The 22,593-nt window shown below is 44.5% G+C and overlaps 1 protein-coding gene across 6 annotated transcripts in view; it reads left to right on the top strand.

The window, feature by feature from the left end:
- DGKI (diacylglycerol kinase iota) overlaps positions 1-22,593 on the top strand; it is a 533,441-nt gene that overhangs the window by 165,604 nt on the left and 345,244 nt on the right. The window contains exon 2 of one of the 6 annotated variants that reach the window (XM_082255064.1): positions 5,155-5,214. The exons of the other annotated variants lie outside the window; for them this stretch is intronic. Within the exon in view, the coding sequence (XP_082111190.1) occupies positions 5,155-5,214 (60 nt within the window). The remainder of the gene's footprint in view (positions 1-5,154; positions 5,215-22,593) is intronic. 6 annotated transcript variants of the gene reach the window in all.

Below are 22,593 nucleotides of genomic sequence, written 5' to 3'. Positions count from 1 at the left end.
GCTTCCAAGAGTTCCCGTATTTCTGTCCTATATTTGATGCTCTCCCCTCCGGATGTATTGAGCCCTCTTTCCTTATTGGGCTCCGTGAGCATGGAGAGTCAGGAAGGCATACTTTGAGTTAGAGATTGACCGATTATCGGCAACACTGATATATCAGGGGCCGATATGCACTTTCCCCGATATATCGGAATCGACCCCTGAGGTTACCGATATTGCCGATATTTAGGGAAAGTGCATGTCCTGGGGTGATGCCTGCAGCTAGAGGCATCACCCCGGTACCGGTGTCCATAGCCGACAGTCGGCTGACTTGTAATGACAACCGATGCTGCTCGGCTGTCATTACAAGGAGCGGTAGGGGACGTCTCTCCCCCTCCCGCCGCCTTCCATGGCTCACCCGGGTCTCCCGTCCCACCCGGAGACCCGGGCATCCTACCTCCACCACCTCCGCCGTAGAGAAGACCCGGTGTAGCATGAAGATGTATCCCTGCCGCAAGTGCGCATGCGCCGGTCTCCATGTAAAAAACCCAGAAGTGATGTCATCGCATCACTTCCGGGTACTCGGCGCCGAATTAAAAAAACTGACAGAATTCAAAACAGCCAAACTTGGCGTTTTGAATGCTTTTCAGTGCCGAGGAGGGGTTTGGGGTCTTTTAGACACCCAGATCCCTCCACAAGGAGTCCCTTTAGAAAAAAACATTTTTTTTTACATGTCCGAAAATATCGGCCGATATTGGCCGATTCCGATATCCGATGATCAAAATAACGGTATCGGCATTAAAAAAACGATATCGGTCGATCACTACTTTGAGTCCTCATAAACATTCAGTCTTAGTCCAGCAGCGAGTTGTATTGCCCTGGTTGGTGCAATTAGTTTAGCTTTCTGAGCAGAGGTTCCCTGTTGTAAGGCTCCTGCCTCTATCAGTGTCTCCTGTGTAACCACTGCATAGCTAGCATAGTGGATCCCATCCTTTACAAAACTGCTGCCATCAGTGAAGTACTCAACATCTCGCTTTTCCAAGGGGCTGTCTTTCAAATCTGGCCGACTTGCATAGACTTCATCCATTACCTGAAGGCATGTACCATGTCATGTGCCAGAGGTTCTGGTGAGGTGGGAAGCAGAGTGGCTGGAGTTAGGGTATTACCAGTCTCCAGGGCCGCTGATAGGGCAGTACAACCAGCCCTGTTGTAATGGGCCCGGTCCTATCAGCAACACTGTGGGGCCCGGGCAGCATTACAGTTTATTGCTGCATTAAATAAAAAAATAAAAAAATTTGGCTTGCTAAACTTCTACCCCGCTCCTACTTGTTTATGGCGTGGCGTTATACCATTTTCATGGGCCCCATCAGGTCAACAGAGGGGCCCAGGTGCGCACAGTAAAGGGACTATTTCTTCATTTTCGTAGCGCATGTACACCATGCTGCCCTGCTACTCCCTGCAGTCTTGGCTGGCAGAGTGATACTCTGATTCTCCGCCCAGCGCCCGCCTCCAGTTTCTCACTTGCATTTTCGGGGCGCATGTACACCATGCTGCCCTGCTACTCCCTGCAGTCTTGGCCAGCGGAGTGATACTCTGATTCTCCGCCCAGCGCCCGCCTCCAGTTTCTTACTTGCTGAGATGTGAGGAGGCTGACAGGAAGCACCTGAAGATCGTGGCTGCACTGGACACAGTGAGTTAATAATAGAGCACAGAATCCTCACTGTGTCCTATTGTGTATCTCCCAGCACAGCAGGTTAACATTAGCATTACAAAAATCATCAGGGGCAGCAGAGTAAGCTGGTGCTCTAACATGGCTCTGTGTCACATAGGTGCTGAGGGTGCTGGCTTTGTATAGCTGTGCTGGGTTACAGTCTGTAACACTCAGTACAGCCATAAGTACAGCCATAAGTTAACACAGTCAGCAAGCAGACATGTGACATAGAGCCATGATAGAGCACAAGCTTACTGTGCTGCATGTGATGATTTTTGTAGTGCTAATGATCATAAGACAGTGAGATGCTTCTTTGCACTTCATTAGGGGGAGCAGTAAACGTGCAGTGGAGCTGCATTTTTACCACCCCCAAACCAATCCCCTTTAACCACTTCCTGTCCAACGACGTATCAATACGTCACTAGATTGGAAAGGTAATATTTGGGTTATCACTGCAGCAATGATGGAGAGATCTTTTGTTAGCCACAGCAATTCTGCACAAAGTAAATGTAATCCTAGTGGCTAAGAAGCCCCTGGATTACTTTTACAAGCAGTGGGAGGGGGTCCCATGATGCGACTAGTACTAGTAGCATTCGATTCCTGTGACACAGTGAGAGGGATGGATGTAGTTCCGCCCACTGTGTGATGTCAGAAACCCGAAGCGACAAGGATTTCGCTTCTGGTTTCAGTCTGACATAAAGAAGCCATTACCGGCTTGAACAAGCATTTGATCAAACCCATCTTGGTTTAATCGGATGCTTTGGAGGCCAGAGGACAGATATGGGGTCATCTTTCAAAAAAGAGGACCTGTTATGGCCCATGCTATCACAACGGATGATGTAAAAGCAAAAAAGAAAGAAAAAAATAATAATTAAAGATACAGAGTGATTTTTTTACATTTTTAATAAAAATACAATTAAAAATAACTTTAAACTGCCCCTGCTCTTTGGTGCTTAGGCACAATTGCAAACGCACATGTTGGCCCCACACGCATGTATAAACCGCAATAAACCTGCATTTTGTTTCCAGACGACGGGGTCAGGAGCAGGGACAGGGGTGGGGTCAAAGGCGTGGTTGAAGAGGCCCCGTCAGGTAGGCTGTACGGGGCCCCATAATTTCTAACAGCAGCCCTGCCAGTCTCTAGATGAATTTGAAGATTTTCACACAACATGGCCTGTTAAACATACAAAAACTTTCTACAAAGGCTTCTATCCTTCTCATAGACAGTACCACTTTACAAAACTTTCACCTTAATTTGATTACTTATCTCTCCTAATAATAAACTTACATACAGTGCCTTGTGAAAGTATTCGGTCCCCTTGAACTTTTCGACCTTTTGCCACATTTCAGGCTTCAAACATAAAGATATAAAACTGTAATTTTTTGTGAAGAATCAACAACAAGTGGGACACAATCATGAAGTGGAACGAAATTTATTGGATATTTCAAACTTTTTTAACAAATAAAAAACTGAAAAATTGGGCGTGCAAAATTATTCAGCCCCCTTAAGTTAATACTTTGTAGCGCCACCTTTTGCTGCGATTACAGCTGTAAGTCGCTTAGGGTATGTCTCTATCAGTTTTGCCCATTCCTCCTTGCAAAACAGCTCAAGCTCAGTGAGGTTGGATGGAGAGGGTTTGTGAACAGCAGTTTTCAGTTCTTTCCACAGATTTTCGATTGGATTCAGGTCTGGACTTTGACTTGGCCATTCTAACACCTGGATATGTTTATTTGTGAACCATTCCATTGTAGATTTTGCTTTATGTTTTGGATCATTGTCTTGTTGGAAGACAAATCTCCGTCCCAGTCTCAGGTCTTTTGCAGACTCCATCAGGTTTTCTTCCAGAATGGTCCTGTATTTGGCTCCATCCATCTTCCCATCAATTTTAACCATCTTCCCTGTCCCTGCTGAAGAAAAGCCCAAACCATGCTGCTGCCACCACCATGTTTGACAGTGGGGATGGTGTGTTCAGGGTGATGAGCTGTGTTGCTTTTACGCCAAACATAACGTTTTGAATTGTTGCCAAAAAGTTCGATTTTGGTTTCATCTGACCAGAGCACCTTCTTCCACATGTTTGTTGTGTCTCCCAGGTGGCTTGTGGCAAACTTTAAACAACACTTTTTATGGATATCTTTAAGAAATGGCTTTCTTCTTGCCACTCTTCCATAAAGGCCAGATTTCTGCAGTATACGACTGATTGTTGTCCTATGGACAGAGTCTCCCACCTCAGCTGTAGATCTCTGCAGTTTATCCAGAGTGATCATGAGCCTCTTGGCTGCATCTCTGATCAGTCTTCTCCTTGTATGAGCTGAAAGTTTAGAGGGACGGCCAGGTCTTCGTAGATTTGTAGTGGTCTGATACTTCCATTTCAATATTATCGCTTGCACAGTGCTCCTTGGGATGTTTAAAGCTTGGGAAATCTTTTTGTATCTAAATCCGGCTTTAAACTTCTCCACAACAGTATCTCGGACCTGCCTGGTGTGTTCCTTGTTCTTCATTATGCTGTCTGTGCTTTAAATGGACCTCTGAGACTATCACAGTGCAGGTGCATTTATACGGAGACTTGATTACACACAGGTGGATTCTATTTATCATCATTAGTCATTTAGGTCAACATTGGATCATTCAGAGATCCTCACTGAACTTCTGGAGAGAGTTTGCTGCACTGAAAGTAAAGGGGCTGAATAATTTTGCACGCCCAATTTTTCAGTTTTTTATTTGTTAACAAAGTTTGAAATATCCAATAAATTTCATTCTACTTCATGATTGTGTCCCACTTGTTGTTGATTATTCACAAAAAATTAAAGTTTTATATCTTTATGTTTGAAGCCTGAAATGTGGCAAAAGAAGGCTTTCCAGATGATGCCAAAAGGGGACACAGGAATCTGACACACCTGGGTGTGTTGGATACTGTAGATTATACCAGAGGCTATAGCTCTTGGAAAAAGTAAAGACTAGATTCTGTATATGTTACCTACCAGAGGGGTACATATTAAGAGTCTTGTTCTGCAATCAGCTTTTTTTTTTTTTTTAGATAGTGACAGAGTTTCAGATTAACCTATGTTTTGATTTAGACTGGCTTTTTGAGATGCACTAAAAATGACCTTGAATAAACCCTAGGAGCAACATTTTAGTCATTGGGTCATCTGTCATTGATATGCATGACATTGAAGCAGACACTGATTCTTAAAAGACTCTTCTTCTCCAAATACTAATATTTGTTATTGAATTAGGGAAACATGTCTGTGATGCCCATAGTAACCAATCACACTCCTACATTCACTTTGCAGTCTGCACTGCAACATTTGCAACAGGAATATGATTGTTGGCTGTTGGTATAAGCAAACTTAATGATGCCCAAAACATTTAGACACAGTGGATGAGTGAAGATTGTAACAGTGTTTAGCAGTCAAACATAACCCTTATACTTGGTGTCACTGGATAATTCCTTTTTTCTTCCCTTTAGGGCTTATACAAGTTCAGGCCCAGGCACAGCGTATCCATCTAGGGTTCCAAAGCCTGAAAGGTAATGGGCAAAATCAAGAACTTTAAAGGCATTTTTCTTTTTGTCCCATGTCAGCAGTGTTTCTTGGTGTACTGTACACTGAGCTAATCAGTATAATCCCTTTGATGTCATTCAGTGTCCAAAAGGGCTACTGTGATGTATTAAATACATTTGGGTGGTTGGAAAGAGGTATCAGAATGAGTATAAACTTATCTTTTTTAGCCATTCTTCATTCCACTCTGCTGTCCCTGTAGAGTTAAACCGCCAATACAGTCTTGCACCTCCCATTGACTTTGTGGTCTGGCTATGGACATTCAAGTATTCAGATTTATATAACAAAGAGTAAAAAACTCATGTGATCTCTGTAGCTTATTGTACTGTGGAGCAATACACAACTGAAGTGCAAACATTTTCTTAGTGGTTCTCTCAGCAGCTTAGCTCTCCCTCCTAGCAGTGATTCATCAGATAAACCTTGCTCCCCCTTTCAACAGTTACTCAGCATCTCAGCTCCCCCTCCCCTCCCAGCAGTGACTAAGCAGCTTAGCTCTTCCTGCTCCCCCCTCTCAGCAGTTATTTAGCAGCTCAGCTCTTCCAGCTCTCACTTCTCAGCAGTGACTAAGCAACATGGCTCGCCCCTTCTCCTGCACCCCCCCCTCCATTCCTCAGAAGTTCCTTAGCAGCTTAGTTCTTCCAGTTCTCACCTCTCAGCAGTGGCTAAGCAGCATGGCTCACCCTGCTCCCCCCCCCACTCCTCAGTAGTCACTTAGCAGCTCCGCTCACCTTGTCCCCTCCCCTGGCAGCTCATGTCCTCCCTTCCCCCTCAGCATTTACTCAGTTCAGCTTTCCTTGCTCATCTTCAAAGCAGTAACTCAGAAGCTCAGCTCTTTTTGCTCCCCCTCCTGGCAGTGCCTCAGCAGCCTGATTCCCCCTGCTCTTTCTACCAGCAGTGACTCACAAGCTCAACTCACCTTCTTCTCCCACCAACAGCAACTCAGCAACTCCGCTTCCTCTGCTCCGCCTCCCAGCAATCACTCAGCAACCCAGCTCTTCTTCTCCTCCCCCATCAGTAACTAAACATGCTTAGCTCTTCCTTATCATCTCTGCTATCTCTGCTACTCAACAGCACAGCTTACCATGCGCACCAGATTATGTACTAAGTCCCTGTTCACATACGTGCGATGACAGACATTCCATGTGATTTGGAGCGCACTGCTCTGAAAATCACATGCGATGTCTGTGCGATGCAAATTCAACCCTACAGATTGTAGGGCTGAATTTGCATCGCATTCGGACACAACTTGCACAGGACCCATTTTTGGGTCCGCACCAGAATCGGATCGCATGGGTGTTCCAAACTATGCAATCCGACTCATGTCAGAACTGACAGTTCGCACTGCGATATGCAAACTGATTTGGGGGTGTCATTAACTTTGTATTGACACCCCCAGCGATTCGCATATGGCAGTGGGAACTGCCTGCATGTTGAATGCGATGTGGGAACCCGCAGTGGATTCGCAATTTCCCGCATCGCATATATGTGAACTGGTACTTAACCCAAACAGTGTTCCCCTTTGTTTTCTTATATCCATGTAGCAGTATTTATATAACATTCAGATGTTGTTATTATTTGATCTTGCTCCATTCTCCAACTTGACGGTATTGTACCACTGTGCTCAGTGTGGCGGAGAATAAAAACACAATTGAGGAGTAATTTCCTTATTATGTTGCTATTTTATTTGTGCGTTATTCCCAAAGCCAAGCAGAAAGGGTTAAGTTTTGTTTGCTGTAACACTTCCATCATATTGCTTTTGCAGAAGCCTGGATGACTAAACCTAACCACAGCTTGTCAGTGAGTAATCAGATCTGGCCCGAAAGCAGACAGGGAGCATTTTGCAGAAAAGCTGGGTTCCTCTGCGGACAGGGGCAAGATCCCCAGATAGAAGCGGAAAGTGTCACTTCATTTGCAGCATCAGAATCGCTACCCAGACTGGGAACATCACTCCCCCACCCCCGCACTGATCACTTGGCAGGGACAGTGGAAAAAAATAGTGTCGCCCAAGATTACCTTGTTTACACACTTGACTGGTCTAGTATATTTTATCTGTGGTGTCACCTGGAGTGAAAATGTTTGCAAACACATTCATATTTATATAAATCCTGCACTGTGCTTCAGAACAGATCTCGGCAGGTTTGTTTTTAAAGGGAGTTTGTTAATTTTAAAATTTTTAGGATGTACTGTGCATGTAATTATCATAATACAAATAATTGTATGCTATTTATATTCTATGTTACAAATGGATATATTTTAGCACAGGCTTTCTCTGTGTAACCCTGGGGCTCCTCCAAAGATTGTTAGGGGTTCCTTTAGTTAATTGATCTCCGCGTCCTGCCTAACAGTGCCTGCATTGTTGTGACACCAAAGCCACTTGGAAGAGTCAGTTGCATTGGACCAGCAGAGCTTATTTTCTCCTTTCTTATGTAAGTACTTACTAATACCAATGGCCATTAGGGATGGGCTCTGTGTTCAGACATTAGCTGTTTGTGTGTTTGCAGCACAAACAAACAAATGGGGCGCCCAGCGGGAAGTTCGCCCACCAATGAGGGCCCATAATGCACTGCATTGTTGCAGTGCATTGATTGCTGCTGATTGGCCAAAGCATGCACCTGACCTGTATGCTATGGCCAATCACAGCACAATGTCCTGTCAGAGCCATTCATGGCTCAGGGGCTAAGTCCACGCCCCACACTATATAAGGCTGCTGCTTACACAGCAGCCATGTATAGGTGTTACAATAGAGATTAGGCAGGTAGTTAGTGGATAGTGAGTTTAGTCAGTTTAGTGTAGTCAGTGTAGTAAACAGGCATACTCCACTGTTAAAATGTATGGATAATGTATGGATATGTTGTAGTCCTGGTTCCCCTCTTGGTGCTCCCCAAGTTTTGTGTCCCTGTCACTTATAGTTCGGGGGGCAGTGCCATGCCAAGCTGACCAAGATTTTCTATAGACACCAATGTTAAAGACGGGGAGCAGTGCCTTGTCAAGCTGACCAAGATTTTCTATAGACACCAATGTTAAAGACGGGGAGCAGTACCATGTCAAGCTGACCAAGATTTCCCATAGATACCAATGAGCACTGAAAGCTGAAAATTGGTCTGGGCAGGAAGGGGGTGAAGGTGCCCTGTATTTAAGTGGTTAAGGGGAACCCTATGACAAAATAAAAAAAAACAGCGTGGGGTCCCCCCTAAAATCTATACCAGGCTTTAGGGTCTGGTATAGATTTTAGGGGAACTCCACGCCAAAATATAAAAAAAAGGTCCCCCCCCCAAAAAAAAAAATCCATACCAGGCCCTTTGGGTCTAGTACAGATTTAAAGGGGAATGCATACCAAAAAAAGAAAAAATTAAAAAACGTCATGGGGTATTCCCCAAAATCCATACCAGACCCTTATGCCACTCTTCTCTGCCAGGAAAGGGTGGGACAAGCGAGCGGCCCGGTTATGTCACCCGGTGGGACTGCCCCCTTCTGATGTCACATGACGTCATGTGATGTCAGAGGGGGCGGTGACACCGGTTGACATAACCGGGTGGCCCCGCCCCTTGCCTATAAAATAACAATCAAAGTGAAAGATCGGGCAGACAAGGCGAAGCGTTTTTGAATTTTGTTCCAATTTCCTGGGTTCCATGGGGTTCTGGGGCTTGGATCTGGGGGGCCCCCTTGTTAAAGAGGGCTTCCAGATTCCACCCCCACCCGCAGACCCGGACAACAACAGCCCCAGGTTGTCAGGAAGAGGCCCTTGTCCCTATCGACACTGCCCCAAATCCCCCACCCCCCCATGCTGAGGGCATCTGGCCTGGTATTGTTCAGGGGGGGCGCTCGCTCGCCCCCCTCTTTCCTAACCTGCCAGGATGCATGCTCGGATAAGGGTCTAGTATGGATTGTGGGGGGGACCCCACGCCTTTTTTTTTTATTTTGGCATATTTTTATTCTTTTTTATCTGTATTGCTGGGAGACAGTAATACATTACAGCCGCGAGCAACTTTAAATAACATTTTTTTAGTGGTGCACCGAAATTTTCGGCCGAAATTGGCCTATTCCATTTCGGCCGAAAATGGATTAAAGATGCCGATATTAATGATGGTCGCTGCAGGCGCAGCGCAGGTTTCAAAAGTCCCACCTCTGGCCAGCGGCCCGCCTCCCGGTTATGTTACTACTACGACTGTGTGTATGAATGAACTAACACACCGGGCAGGCGAGCAGGTGAGCGGCCGCTAATAGCTATAACTATGTGAGCCTTTCACTTCCCTATCAGGCGGGTATCTTCGCTGACAGGGAAGTGAAGGGCTCACATAGTTATAGCTATTAACAGCCGCTCGCCCGGTGGGTTAGTTCATTCATACACACAGTCGTAGTAGTGACATCACCGGGAGGCGGGCCACCGGCCAGAGGCGGGACTCTTGGCGGGACTCTTGAAAGTAAGGACACGGGAGGAGCGGAGAGTTTGCCTGCCTGTGACATGGAGACAGGACACCGACAAGTAAGGAGATTGCATCATTGCGGTGGGGAGGGGCGCTGAGGCAGGTGGGGGGAGCGCTGAGGCAGGTTTCAGGGGCTGAGGCGAGGTTACCAATGGTATTAGTATTATGCAGCATGAGGGGGTTAATGTATTGCCACTGCTGGTCACTGATGCATTAGTGACCAACCAGTGGCAGTTAATTAACCCCTTTGTGCTGCATTAGTGCAACCAGTAGCTGTGCAACCAGTGTTAATTAACACTGACACTGGTTGCACTAATGCAGCACAAAGGGGTTAATTAACTGCCACTGGTCAGTCACTAATGCATCAGTGACCAGCAGTGGCAAAACATTAACCCCCTCATGCTGCATAATACAAATACCATTGGTAATAACCACTTGCCAACCCGTCACAGTACACATACTGCGACAGGGTGGCAGCTACAGGTGTACGTCGCTGCCTGTTTCTGGCGTATGCCCCTGTTCTATCTATTTTAATATAATTTGGGGGAAAAAGTAATTTTCGGTTTTGGTTTTTGGCCAAGGGCATGCTGCATTTTCGGTTTCGGCCCAGAATTTTCATTTCGGTGCATCCCTATGCTAGATGGTCCATGGTCATATGATATGCTGGTTCCCGAGTCTTCTGTCTCCCAGACTGGTAGAGTCTTCTCAGAAGACGGCAGTTGCATGAGGATGTCATCACAGTCTCCACTTCTGGAAGAAGCGCCAGCAAGGGACACGTGACAATAAAAAACTGCTTTGGAAGCATTTTAATAAAACAGTGATTGGTGGTAGATGCTTGCTGTAATGATATCCCATACTGGACACACGAAAAGCTGTAGCAAGTGGCCATGTTGTTCAGTCATTATAGGTCAGCCATGACAGTCTTGCAGACCAGTTACACATTGCTGCAGTGATTACCCCCTCCCTCCTCCTCTAATTCATGGAATCCATAGGTTCTACACTTCAAAAGAGCCATTATCTCAACTCAGAGACATCAAAAACCAGCACTTAGGCCTGTGTAGAGCTGTAAACCGCTAATTGAGTCTTGGCAGGATGTCTGTTTCTTCTGTCCAGGCCTATTGTAAAACTTTGACCAAATCCATTAAGGATAACCAGAACTAATGGGGATCATAAAAGGCAATCATAGAGCTCTGCCCAATTCAAAACTTAAAAAATCCACACACGAGTCATAAACTCAGACAGGAACATGACACATTAATAATAAGTATATATTTGAATGAGAAATGTTGTCGTGAACGAAATAAGGTCATACATGACTACACTAGAACATATACAAGGGAAGATAGCTGTCAGATATTCCCTGGATGACAAGTTTATCTGAGTTACCCTGTGTGTAGTATCTGTGGATGCGAAATTCAATGCTGAACAATAATCTATCATTTTCCAGAATGCAACCATTACATATTGGAAGATATGAATAGTGGTATAAAACTGTCTATAAGGGAGGGACCTGATATGGTCATAACCCCAGAACAGCCCATGGCCACTTTTTTTGGTCAGGGGCATCTGTCAACACCCCGTTGATCCCAGAGAAAAAGGGAGATTCCTAACCAGTTGAGAGCTCTCATGGTACCATCAAAGCAGGAAAATCCTTTAAAGTTTGAGAACTGATAACACCTGGCTCATTGACTGAACTCTGATAATACCCAGGACATTGATTGCAAGTATTCTTCCTCCTCAATTCTACCTTTTTTTTCTATTGCTGAATTATGTCTCTGTTTACTTAACCACTTAAGCCCCGGAGGATTTGGCTGCTAAAGGACCAGGGGTTTTTTTGCGATTTTTTACTGCGTGACTTTAACGGACAATTGCGCGGTCGTGCGACGCTGTACCTAAACGAATTTGACGTCCTTTTTTTCCCACAAACAGAGCTTTCTTTTGGTGTTATTTGATCACCTGTGCGATTTTTTGATCACGCGCTATAAACAAAAAAAGAGCGTAAATTTTGCAAAAATAACAATATTTTTCACATTTTTTTATATGAAATTCCCCCAAAAAAAAAGTAAAAATCAAAATTTTTTAACATTTTTCGGCCAATTTGTTTTATGCTACCTATGTTTGGTAAAAAAAATCGCAAAAAGCGTATTTTGATTGGTTTGCGCAAAAGTTATCGCGTTTACTAACAAAGAGAAAGATTTTTGTCATTTTTGGTGTTTTTTTTTTTAACGCGTAATGGCGGCGATCTGCGATTTTTTTTTCGGTACTGCGACATTGCGGCGGACAGATCGGACCCTTGACTGACATTTTTGACACTTTTGGGGTTACCAGTGACATTACTGCAGTAATCAGTGCTATACATATGCACTGTTACTGCAAAAATGACACTGGCAGGGAAGGGGTTAACTTTATTGGACAGGGAGGGGTTAAGTGTGTCCTAGGGGCGTGCTTTCTACTGTGTAGGGACATTCCTATTGGTGTAAAAGCAAAGATCAACCGTTCTACACAGTAGAACGGTCAGATCTTTACTTTTACACAGGGAGAACTGACAGGCAGCTTGTTTACACAAGCTGCTCTGTCTTTCTCCCTTCACAGGAGCGATCGCAGTGTGACTGGCGGACATCGAGTCCGCCGGTCACACGCACTGACTTGCCTGTGAACGAGCCGCGGCGGGCGCGCGCCTCGGCGGGCGCGCGCCCGCCCGCGATAGGCTCGCAAGTCAGTGACAGGCGAGTGACGTACCGATACGTCACTCTGCCTGGCCGGGGCTGACCGCCGCAGTATATAGTCGTGCGGCGGTCGGCAACCGGTTAAACACCTTTTTTGTAAATATTTTATTTGCACCAATTTTGACCTTTTCATTATTAAAACCATATTTTGAAAAGTGTCAACCTTGTCTCTAAGCTCTTAATGCAAGCTAAAAAAAGAACCTGTCTCTTGAAGAGTGCTACTGTATAGAATAAATCCTATGAACATACCTGTCTGTGGTGACAGTGTGTGTTACAGACGATTATTCTAAAATCATAATTGATATTGCTAGAATTAAGAGTTTCCTCCTACTCGGACCAAACAGAGGTGGTGGCATTTAAAGGGTTAATTGCTTAATTAGCCCAGTGACAATTGCTCTCAGCCTGCTGGCACCTAGATTGTGGTCCCATGAGCTGGAAAATCTTTGTGCAGGGTGCAGCTGAGAGTGGCATTGTTACGTAAGTGACAGCGTGGTGTGAGATTTGCCGGTCCTTTGTTATGAGTTAGGAGGGCAGGGATCTGATACCCGCATCTGTCACACTTGCAAACAATAGGGGAAGACAACATTTGCCCAGAAATGGGCTTTCAAGAAAAACTATTGCTGTTTTTTTTATATGATTTATTTTCCCATGGGCCAAAGTACACATAGTACTTGGTCCCATCTTCCTAGGTGCCCTGTAAAGTTAGCTGCAATGTGAATCAGGATGCCACCCCCTTGGCCTGACACTGCAGTTGACAAGAAGTTGGCCATTTGGATAGCAGACACCTTTTTTCTGGCTTCTAGCAATTTACCAAGGCAAGCAGCGGCTAGAGGAATGCAGAGGGACAGAAGGCTGACACATCTCACCTCCATCTGCATTCCTCTTAACAGTGCTTGCCTCAGGCAAGCTCTGGAAGCCAGAGACAGGCGCTCACTAGCAATGCAGCCATCTCCCTGCTTGCTGTGGTGTTGGGGGCTATGTGCCAAAGGTGTCACCCTGTCCATCATAGCAGCTAGCTTTACAGAGCACCAAGGATGATAGGACAGAGTACTATATGAACTTTGTGCTATGGGGAACTAAATAATGTAGAAAATATAAAAAAAGTGATAATTCTTTTTTACCAACGTAGACTATCCATTTAAAAGCCAACTTTACTGAACAGAATTATTATTATTTTTTTTTTTTTAAGGCGTGGTGTCTACTTGGTTTTTGCATTTCATGGTGTTCCCATTTACGAGGTAACCTTGCTATCGTTTATGCCTCCCATAATGAATGTGTCACTCTCTGGCAAATTGATTTCTTAGGTTATTGGTTATTGTACATTAGGGAGAAACCACAGGGGAGCATGGCACCATCTTTAGCTTTGTAGAAGATGCAGCAGCTGGGCAAAATCCAGTTTACTAGTTCAAAATTTTAGCTTTGTGTGGAGTTGACCTTTGAATGTGAAACTATAGATCTGTTTTGCAACATTGGATTAAAAAAAAAAAACTCTTCTTGCCTTCTTGTTGGAATAACAGGCATATCTGAATTTTAAAAGCAGACTAGACATTGAGCAGCAGAATTAATTAGCATGTAGCAAGTGATCTGAATCTTTCCTGCTTGAGTTTCCACAGAGGGATTCTTTACATTCTCTCTCTCATGTGCTTTGCGGTGAGCTTTTCAGCCCATGAAGCATCAGTAACAGTATTGATCGGAGACAACACAAGCCACTATTTCATTCTTTCCACATATTGTAACTGTGCAAAGTGTGGCTAAAGAAATGCCTCTCAGAAGATGGAGCTTTCAGCCATGTGTAGTACTGAAGAATGTAGCCTGGGTGCTGCACAGAACATATATGCCTCTTGAAAGGTCCAGAAGTTGATTAGATTTTCTGCACGATTGAAATAAACACATCATCCAGTTAGACCTGAAGATGAGACCTTGACCTAATTACAGGGGGCATCTGTTCTTGCCTGTGGGTTGAGTTTTGCCGCAGGCCATGCCTTCTTAAAGTGAAGCAGGAGTACTTTTGTAGCTCCCCTTCACTCTGTTGTAGAGTTAGGAGCTCCAATAGTCTTAAACCTCTGACACTTGTGGATATGTCAGATCGCTGCAAATCCCCAAGGATTGCTGTGTCTCCTCTACCCTCCAACCTGACCACTACATCATTAATGCGTCCCTTCAGAGTTGTAAGGACAATTGCAGTTGTTTTTTTGATCACCTGTAAGGAGGATATATGTAGGATATATGGGGTTTCCAACTGCAAGATTCCTGAAAATACTAGCTTCTCAGGTGTATCTGGCATCAATATTCACATACCTGAAATATGGATATAGCAAATGAAACATTTGAGCTGCTTACCGCTATAACTGTAAATAAATAAAACCAACTATCTAGAGTTAAATTAATCATGGGCAACTTTTTGGGAATCACAACTGCTAAGTCAGCGCAAGACCTGGGTACAAATCTCTCTGCACACTCAAATCTCTGTACACTCTGCAAATCTCTCAGAACCCACTAAGCCCCAAAACATAACTTTTATTCATACACAGATAGAAATAAAGTTTGTGGGCAAAAGTTAAAAATTATTAACCTGCAGATGGATGCAGGGGATAAAGAATTTGGTAGGGGTACTCAATATAGGTTTTCTAATCTTAAATTAGTCATCCTAGTGGGTAATCCCTTACTAGACCATTTTTCAATCTTACCCTTCATCCCCTTGATAATATAAAACACACCAAGTTCTTTATATTGGGGTGAGCAACCCAACCTCAAAATTTCACACGTTTTACCCATAAAAGGGCTTCATCAGAAGTGAAAAATGGGACACAGATGGCACAAAAAACCTGACAGGGGTTATTACATTTCCTTTATCTATCCAAAATAAAAAAGCTTTGATTTTCGTTTATCTACTTTATTCTTACACAGTTGCCAGAATACATTACTTTTTTCATTTTAGTAAGGATCCTTAAATTTCAAGTGCTTGTCAACTTATGATATATGTGGCCCCTGATGGCCCCATATAATATGCATTATCTGCTACAGAAGACTTTCATAGGCTAAAAACGTAGTAGAGGAAATAGAGACTGTACTACGAGAGTAGTTTGAGACTTAAGGCATGATGTCGGAGACATTTAGAGACTGAGGATGTTACATGAATCTGCTGGAGAACATTGCTATTACAGGCGCTTTACAAGTCAGAGCTCCCACTTCTGACTGCTATGGTTCAAGGGCTGCACTGCAAACACCAAGGGCTGGTGGTGGTTGGTGTCACGCTTACCCAAAACACAGGTGGTCAGACACTATAGCTGGCTACTGTGTTCTTCACCTATAGCAGCCCCCTTTCCCATAAAGCAAGCAGGCCTACCGGTACTCGGTTGCCCCCCAGACTTACAGTGGTGATCGAAAGTTTGGGCACCCCAGGTAAAAATTTGTATTAATGTGCATAAAGAAGCCCAGGAAAGATGGAAAAATCTCCAAAAGGCATCAAATTACAGATTAGACATTCTTATAATATGTTAACAAAAGTTAGATTTTATTTCCATCATTTACACTTTCAAAATTACAGAAAACAAAAAAATGGCGTCTGCAAAAGTTTGGGCACCCTGCAGAGTTAATATCTTGTACTGCCCCCTTTGGCAAGTATCACAGCTTGTAAACGCTTTTTGTAGCCAGCCAAGAGTCTTTCAATTCTTGTTTGAGGTATCTTTGCCCATTCTTCCTTACAAAAGTCTTCCAGTTCTTTGAGATTTCTGGGCTGTCTGTCACGCGCTGCTCTTTTAAGGTCTATCCATAGATTTTCAATTATGTTGAGGTCAGGAGATTGTGAAGGCCATGGCAAAACCTTCAGTTTACGCCTCTTGATGTAATCCCCCGTGGATTTCAAGGTGTGTTTAGGATCATTATCCATTTGTAGAAGCCATCCTCTCTTTAACTTCAGCTTTTTCACAGATGGCATCAAGTTACAATCCAGGAGACTCGGTACTTTATTAAACATATACCACCATGGGTACTCACAAGATTAAAAATGTAAAAGCATGGTGAATTCCTTAAAAGATCGGTGGGTCCAATGCCTCGGCGAGGGGGACTGTTGTACTCCAAACGAATCCGTGTCTGACTGCAGGAGTCAGCGATATGCGGACCTAGGGGACACCAGCAGCGCCTCCGGCGGCGGACTTCCGGGTTGGGCGTGGAGCGTGGGGCGTGATGACGTAGGCGACGCGTTGTCGGAGCATGTGCTCCTTCCTCAGGCGCTGCTGGTGTCCCCTAGGTCCGCATATCGCTGACTCCTGCAGTCAGACACGGATTCGTTTGGAGTACAACAGTCCCCCCTCGCCGAGGCATTGGACGCACCGATCTTTTAAGGAATTCACCATGCTTTTACATTTTTAATCTTGTGAGTACCCATGATGGTATATGTTTAATAAAGTACCGAGTCTACTGCACTTAGAGTGGCGCTTTTCTTCTTTTCCAGCATCCTGCAAGTTTGTTCTTCTATACTTGAGATTAAGCTGCCTTCAGGAGAGCACAGACCGGTTTTACTTATGGACTCCATGGACTTTTTCATAACACTATTCAGGTCCGTTTACTTTTCTATATGATTATTAGGAGCCCATTGAGGTTACCTTTGAGTCCGGTTGCGCCAGTCCTTTCATGTAAGTTACAATCCAAAATTTGCTGAAATTCTATTTAATCCATTTTTCCTTTTACTCGTGAGATGTTCCCTGTGCCACTGGCTGCAATACAACCCCAAAGCATGATTGATCCACCCCCATGCTTAACAGTTGGACAGAGGTTCTTTTCATTAAATTATGTGCCCCTTCTTCTCCAAACGTTCCTTTGCTCATTCGGGCCAAAAAGTTCAATTTTAACCTCATCGGTCCACAGAACTTGTTTCCAAAATGCATCAGGCTTGTCTATATGTTAATTTGCAAAGTTCAAACGCTCATTTTTGTGGTGAGGACGTAGAAAAGGTTTTCTTCTGATGACTCCTACATGAAGACCATATTTGTACAAGTATCTCTTTATAGTGGAATAGTGTACCACAACTCCAGTGTCTGCCAGATCTTCCTGGAGGGATCGTGCAGTCAAACGTGGGTTTTGAATTGTTTTTTTCACAATCCTGGGAGCTGTTCTGTCTGATATTTTTCTTGGTCTTCCAGATCTTGCTTTAACTTCCACTGTTCCTGATGACTGCCATTTCTTAATTACATTCCGAACAGAGGATATTGACATCTGAAAACGCTTTGCTATCTTCTTATAGCCTTCTCCAGCTTTGTAAGCGTCAACTATTTTCAGTTTTCTAGACAACTGCTTAGAAGATCCCATGGTGCTGATTGTTGGGGCAAGGTCAGATGAGTCTGGGCATTTAAAACCTTTGAGATTGACATCACCTGGTATTCCCAGACGATGATTGAGAACATTCTATGACACTGGCAGGTCTCAGCCTTGCAAAGGGGGCAGTGCATGCTATAAATTCTGCAGGGTGCCCAAACTTTTGCAGATTACATTTTTTTTTTGTTTTCTGTAATTTTGAAAGTGTCAATGATGGAAATAAAATCTAACTTTTGTTAACTTATTATAAGAATGTGTAATCTGTAATTTGATGCCTTTTGGAGATTTTTCCATCTTTCCTTGGCTTATTTATGCACATTAATACTAATTTTTACCTGGGGTGCCCAAACTTTTGATCACCACTGTATACACAATGCTATATGTGCCTGGTTACAATGCCAGGGCAGGCACGAACTGAGCAAACCAAACAGGTACTTGCGGTTGTCAGACAGGCAGAGTGGTTCAATGACAGTCCTGGTAAAAGGCAGGCAGAGTTCAGAAAATAGTCCTTATCTGATCCAAGGGCATACACAGGGAAATCCAATCTAGCAGAGCAGGGCAGAGCAAGGTGCTTGATCAAGTATTACATACTCTAACACACTCTTTCACAAGCATGAGAGTAAAGGTTTGCCTGGCTTAAAAAAGGTCTGGTCTCCACCCAGAGACTGGCCACATTAATCACCTTGCAGGTGGAGAGAAAGACAAGGAGAATGCCATAGCCAAAACCAGGATGCTGGATTGTGAAGCATGAGTGCTAGATGCTCCTGATAGTTGGCCACTGGGGCTTTAGTGAAAAGAGGGTTGTGCACAAAATGGTAACATTCCAGATGTATTTTCTCCTGTGCAGCTTTAAAAAAATGGAAGCAGGTCTATGATTTGATTCTCTGAGCTATATAGACACTTTATTTCATTCTCTAATACATAGATCCCAATGTGTTCATATCAATGTATACTGCAGTTAAGGAGACATTTTTTTTTTATCTCCCCCATGCTTGTGTTTCAGAGAGGGCTTGTCCTCTGCTGACACACACATACAGGATAGCGTGTAATTTCTTATACAGCCCATCTTTGTACGGTTTCGAAAAGCCCATCATTAATGTCATCCACGTTCAAGGATCTAGGCCCTGTTGCCATGGTTACACTGGGAAGTGGGCCTGGTTGGAAAAAAGTGAAGGAAGCCCTGTGTTTATTATTTTTTTTTCTCTTTTATCACATAACTTTATTATACATTCATATATAGCACTGACATTCACCCCACCACAAAGATTCCTAAAAATAACTCAGGATGGCACGTTTCCCTCTAAAGCTGTGTTCACCAGATAAGCAATCAGCTGCTTTTTTGGGCCTTGTGTTCAAAATCTGCACCTATTTTAGAGTGGAACTAAACCCACTAATTTAACTCTATGGTGATGTACTGTACACCAGGGCATAATGCGACTAAGAGGTCCATTTATAAAGCAGTGGCAACGCCATAGTGAGGATAAAAAAAAATCTTGTGCTTTATTAAAACAGAGTGCATAGCTTGATAGGTGTGCTTAGCACTCTACTGGCTTCAGAATCCCAAAGACAAAACACAGATTTATTAAAGCGGAACTAAACCCTCCTATCCTTTACAGCCAAGGAAGCTGCCTTTTTGGACTCTACTTGATCTGCAGTTGCTGTGGTACTGCACATGTGATCAGTTATGGCTCCAGTTGGATGGCATGGACAGTTCTGTTGAGAGCTGACATCGGCACTCTGGCAACTGTCACAGTTTTCATTTACATCATGCTTTGAATGTAACTATTTTGGGAAACTGAAATTTATACTGTAGATTTAGTTCCGCTTTAAAGCTGCACTCTACTCACCTGTTCTCCAGCGCTGTGATCCCCCAGATTTCTTGCTGGCCACTGACCTCTTCAGTCCGGTGGCTCCTGGTTATCAATTTCTGACAGTTTTAATTGGTCGGCCTGAGATGACTTCACTCCCATTTATGTGCGTGAGTTCAGTCACTCGGCACTCGGCTCAAATTCTACATCTGCAACTCTGTGTACAGCGTGGACAGGCAGGTAAGGAAATTTATATAAAGAAGAGACATAGTATATCTCTTCTGCATTAAAAATCCTGCCTGTCCATATATTTTTTTTTCAGTTAAGGTCCACTTTAAGTGAACTTATCAAAGTCATATGACTGGCCTCTCATCCTATCATGGGGTTCTCTCTACAGTGTTAAAGGGTTACTCTACTTTCATGGGAAAAAATGCAACACAAGTCATATTGTAATAAAATGTTATTAAAAAAAATTACCTTTCCCTTTTAATCTGCTGCACTGCAATTTTCTGTTAAAAGGCAATACATTATGACTACCTGGAGGGGTTCAGTACAGAGAGGGTGTATAGAACGCCCCCCAGATATGTCATTTCATGCTTGTCTGTTTGGCTTATTGATTTTCCCAGAAGTCTGCACTAAGATACAAAATAGATTTTGAGCATCCCCTACAACGAAAATGTAATTTTCTCTAGCGCTCATTGACAGACGTAGTCCTCGGTGATACACCACCTTCGGGTTATGTTGCCTCCACAGGAGCAGGACTAGACAGGAAATTAAAAAGCTCTGGCCACACCCCAGGGGCAGTCCCAGAGGGTATATCCTCTCTCTCTCTGCCTCAGCAAATCAGTTATTTTCTGTCTAGTTAGGAGTAAGGACCTAGACACCTTGCTGGGATCTTAGGTCCTGGCAAGAATTTTTTCTTAAAGGATTTTTTTAGACAGCTTTTTTCTCCAGTGTTCCTGTGAGATCTTCAAGCAAGAAAGCTGAACTGGGCGACGGGCTGGATGTTGAGATCCGGTGGTCACCCCAGTTCAGCCTACGAGCGCGTGCAGGCCATAGCTCCGCGCTGGGTCGGCCGCGACAAAGTCCCATTAAAGGACTGTCCACGCGAGTTAAACGTCTCGCTGAAACGCCAAAGACCATGAGTCACGGCGTCCGTATCGGTCGACAGCCCTCCCGCCCCGGTGGAGAGGGGTACTGTCAGGAGTTGGTGCCCGCCTGGTTCCGGTATGGTGAGTAGTATGTTCCCCCTTTCCCCCTGACGGGTTTTGTGGTGAACGCGGGCCCCTCTCTGTATGGTAAGATAGAGTCCCTTTCTATCCTACAACATGACACAGATCCTCCTACTTTGAGTGTGATTTTATGTGTGCAAAAAGCCAGGAGGCTTGGTTTGGGAGCTAACAATCTAATTGTATACATGTTTTAAAGATGTAATCTGTGGCATTCTGGGAATCTAGCTACCTACCAGTCAGAAGCCACGGACATGTAGACTGCCTTCCTAATCAGATCTCCAGCTATTAGCAGGCCTCCCGAACGGCCATGCGGTCCGCCAGGGCCGGTACCGCCAACCACGCCATATCCCCATGCAGTGAGAGTGTTGTGTGCCCTGCAGCACACCGCTATTCAGTACGGGCCGCCGCCATTTTTTTTGCTGGATCGCACGAGCCGCCATTTTGGCGTAGCCTCGTGTCTCCAGCATGGGGGCGGCCATGTTTGAGGTGATCCAAACACCTCGTGGAGCTTGGGGGAGGCGCCGGAAGGCGTACAGAGGGGCGGAGCCGCCTCCTTTCTTCCTGGGCAGCCAGCCAAAAGACTTCCTGTTTGTTAAGACAGCGCTGTAACCTGTTGCAGTTAAACTCTGAGCATCAAGTGGTGAGCCTGGGGGTCTATCTCTCTCTCTCTCGATCGATAGGGATCCCTAGCAGGTAACACTAAGGGGCTTTTTGTGGCGCTGGGGGTCGAAAAAAAAAAAAAAAAAAAAGAAAAGTTTTATTTTTGAATTATATTATCCAGGAAGTAACTGGAGTTATCATGGACCCTGCCACACATATTCCCCCACCTGTTTCCCTCGAGGGGGCCACGGGACCCGCCGGTGCACAGAGTATAGAGTCATTTACAGCAATTTTGGAGTCTATGGTGGCTCGGGTGGAGGCGGCCTGTCAGGGACGGGGGTCAAGGAAGCGACCCCCGCCTACCCCTATACCATCTGACACCTCTGACTCAGATTCAGAGGTGGTCACGGCAGTTGCAGGTTCCTCTGCAAGGGCTGTTATCCCAGGTAAAGCCCCCTCAGACAGTGAGGAGGACGCTTCTTCTCCTGCTATTATTCAGGAAGAAGCATTGGTGGACGCACTAGTTGTGGCAGTGCAGGAAACCTTAAAACTTGAGGCTTTACCGGCAGAGGCAACTGAAACAGAGATTCCTTTTGGTACTAATAAGCCCATCAAGACGATGAAGGCTTTTCCTGTACCTAAATGTTTCGGTAATCAGATTAAAGGAGAATGGGAGCATTCTAAACGTACCCTTACTATTTCCAAGCGTATTGCTAGACGCTATCCGTTTGAGGAATCCATCATTAAGAAATGGACGGTACCACCAGTCGTGGATCCGCCTATTTCCAGGCTAAATAAAGCCACGGTTATTCCAGTGGAGGACACTTCGTCCTTTAAGGATCCGGTGGATCGAAAGATGGAAGCAGAGTCCCGCACCATCTTCTCTCTGATAGGGTCAGCTTTTAGACCAGTAATTGTTATTGGTCTAGTTTCCCAGACACTTACGGAATGGGCGAAAATGGTACGCCAAGATCTTAGGGGAAAAGATATTCCCCAGGAGACATCTGATTTGATGGAACAGATTATACAAGGGCTACAGTTTATCTGTGACGCAGCCTTGGACACTACTCCCTTATTAGGGTATGCATCTAAGACAGCGGTGATCCTCAGACGTGTGCTATGGTTAAAATGCTGGTCAGCTGACCTAGGTTCCAAGAAGACCTTGACAAATCTCCCCTTTCAGGGGAATCGTCTATTTGGGGCCAACCTAGATGAAATCATTAAGGATGCCACTGGGGGCAAGAG

Source organism: Pelophylax lessonae (genome assembly GCF_965119305.1).
Source record: "Pelophylax lessonae genome assembly, chromosome: 4".
Taxonomy (NCBI): Eukaryota; Metazoa; Chordata; class Amphibia; order Anura; family Ranidae; genus Pelophylax; species Pelophylax lessonae.
The sequence above is the reverse complement of the archived record's forward strand: the minus strand, read 5'-3'. Positions and strand labels throughout refer to the sequence as shown.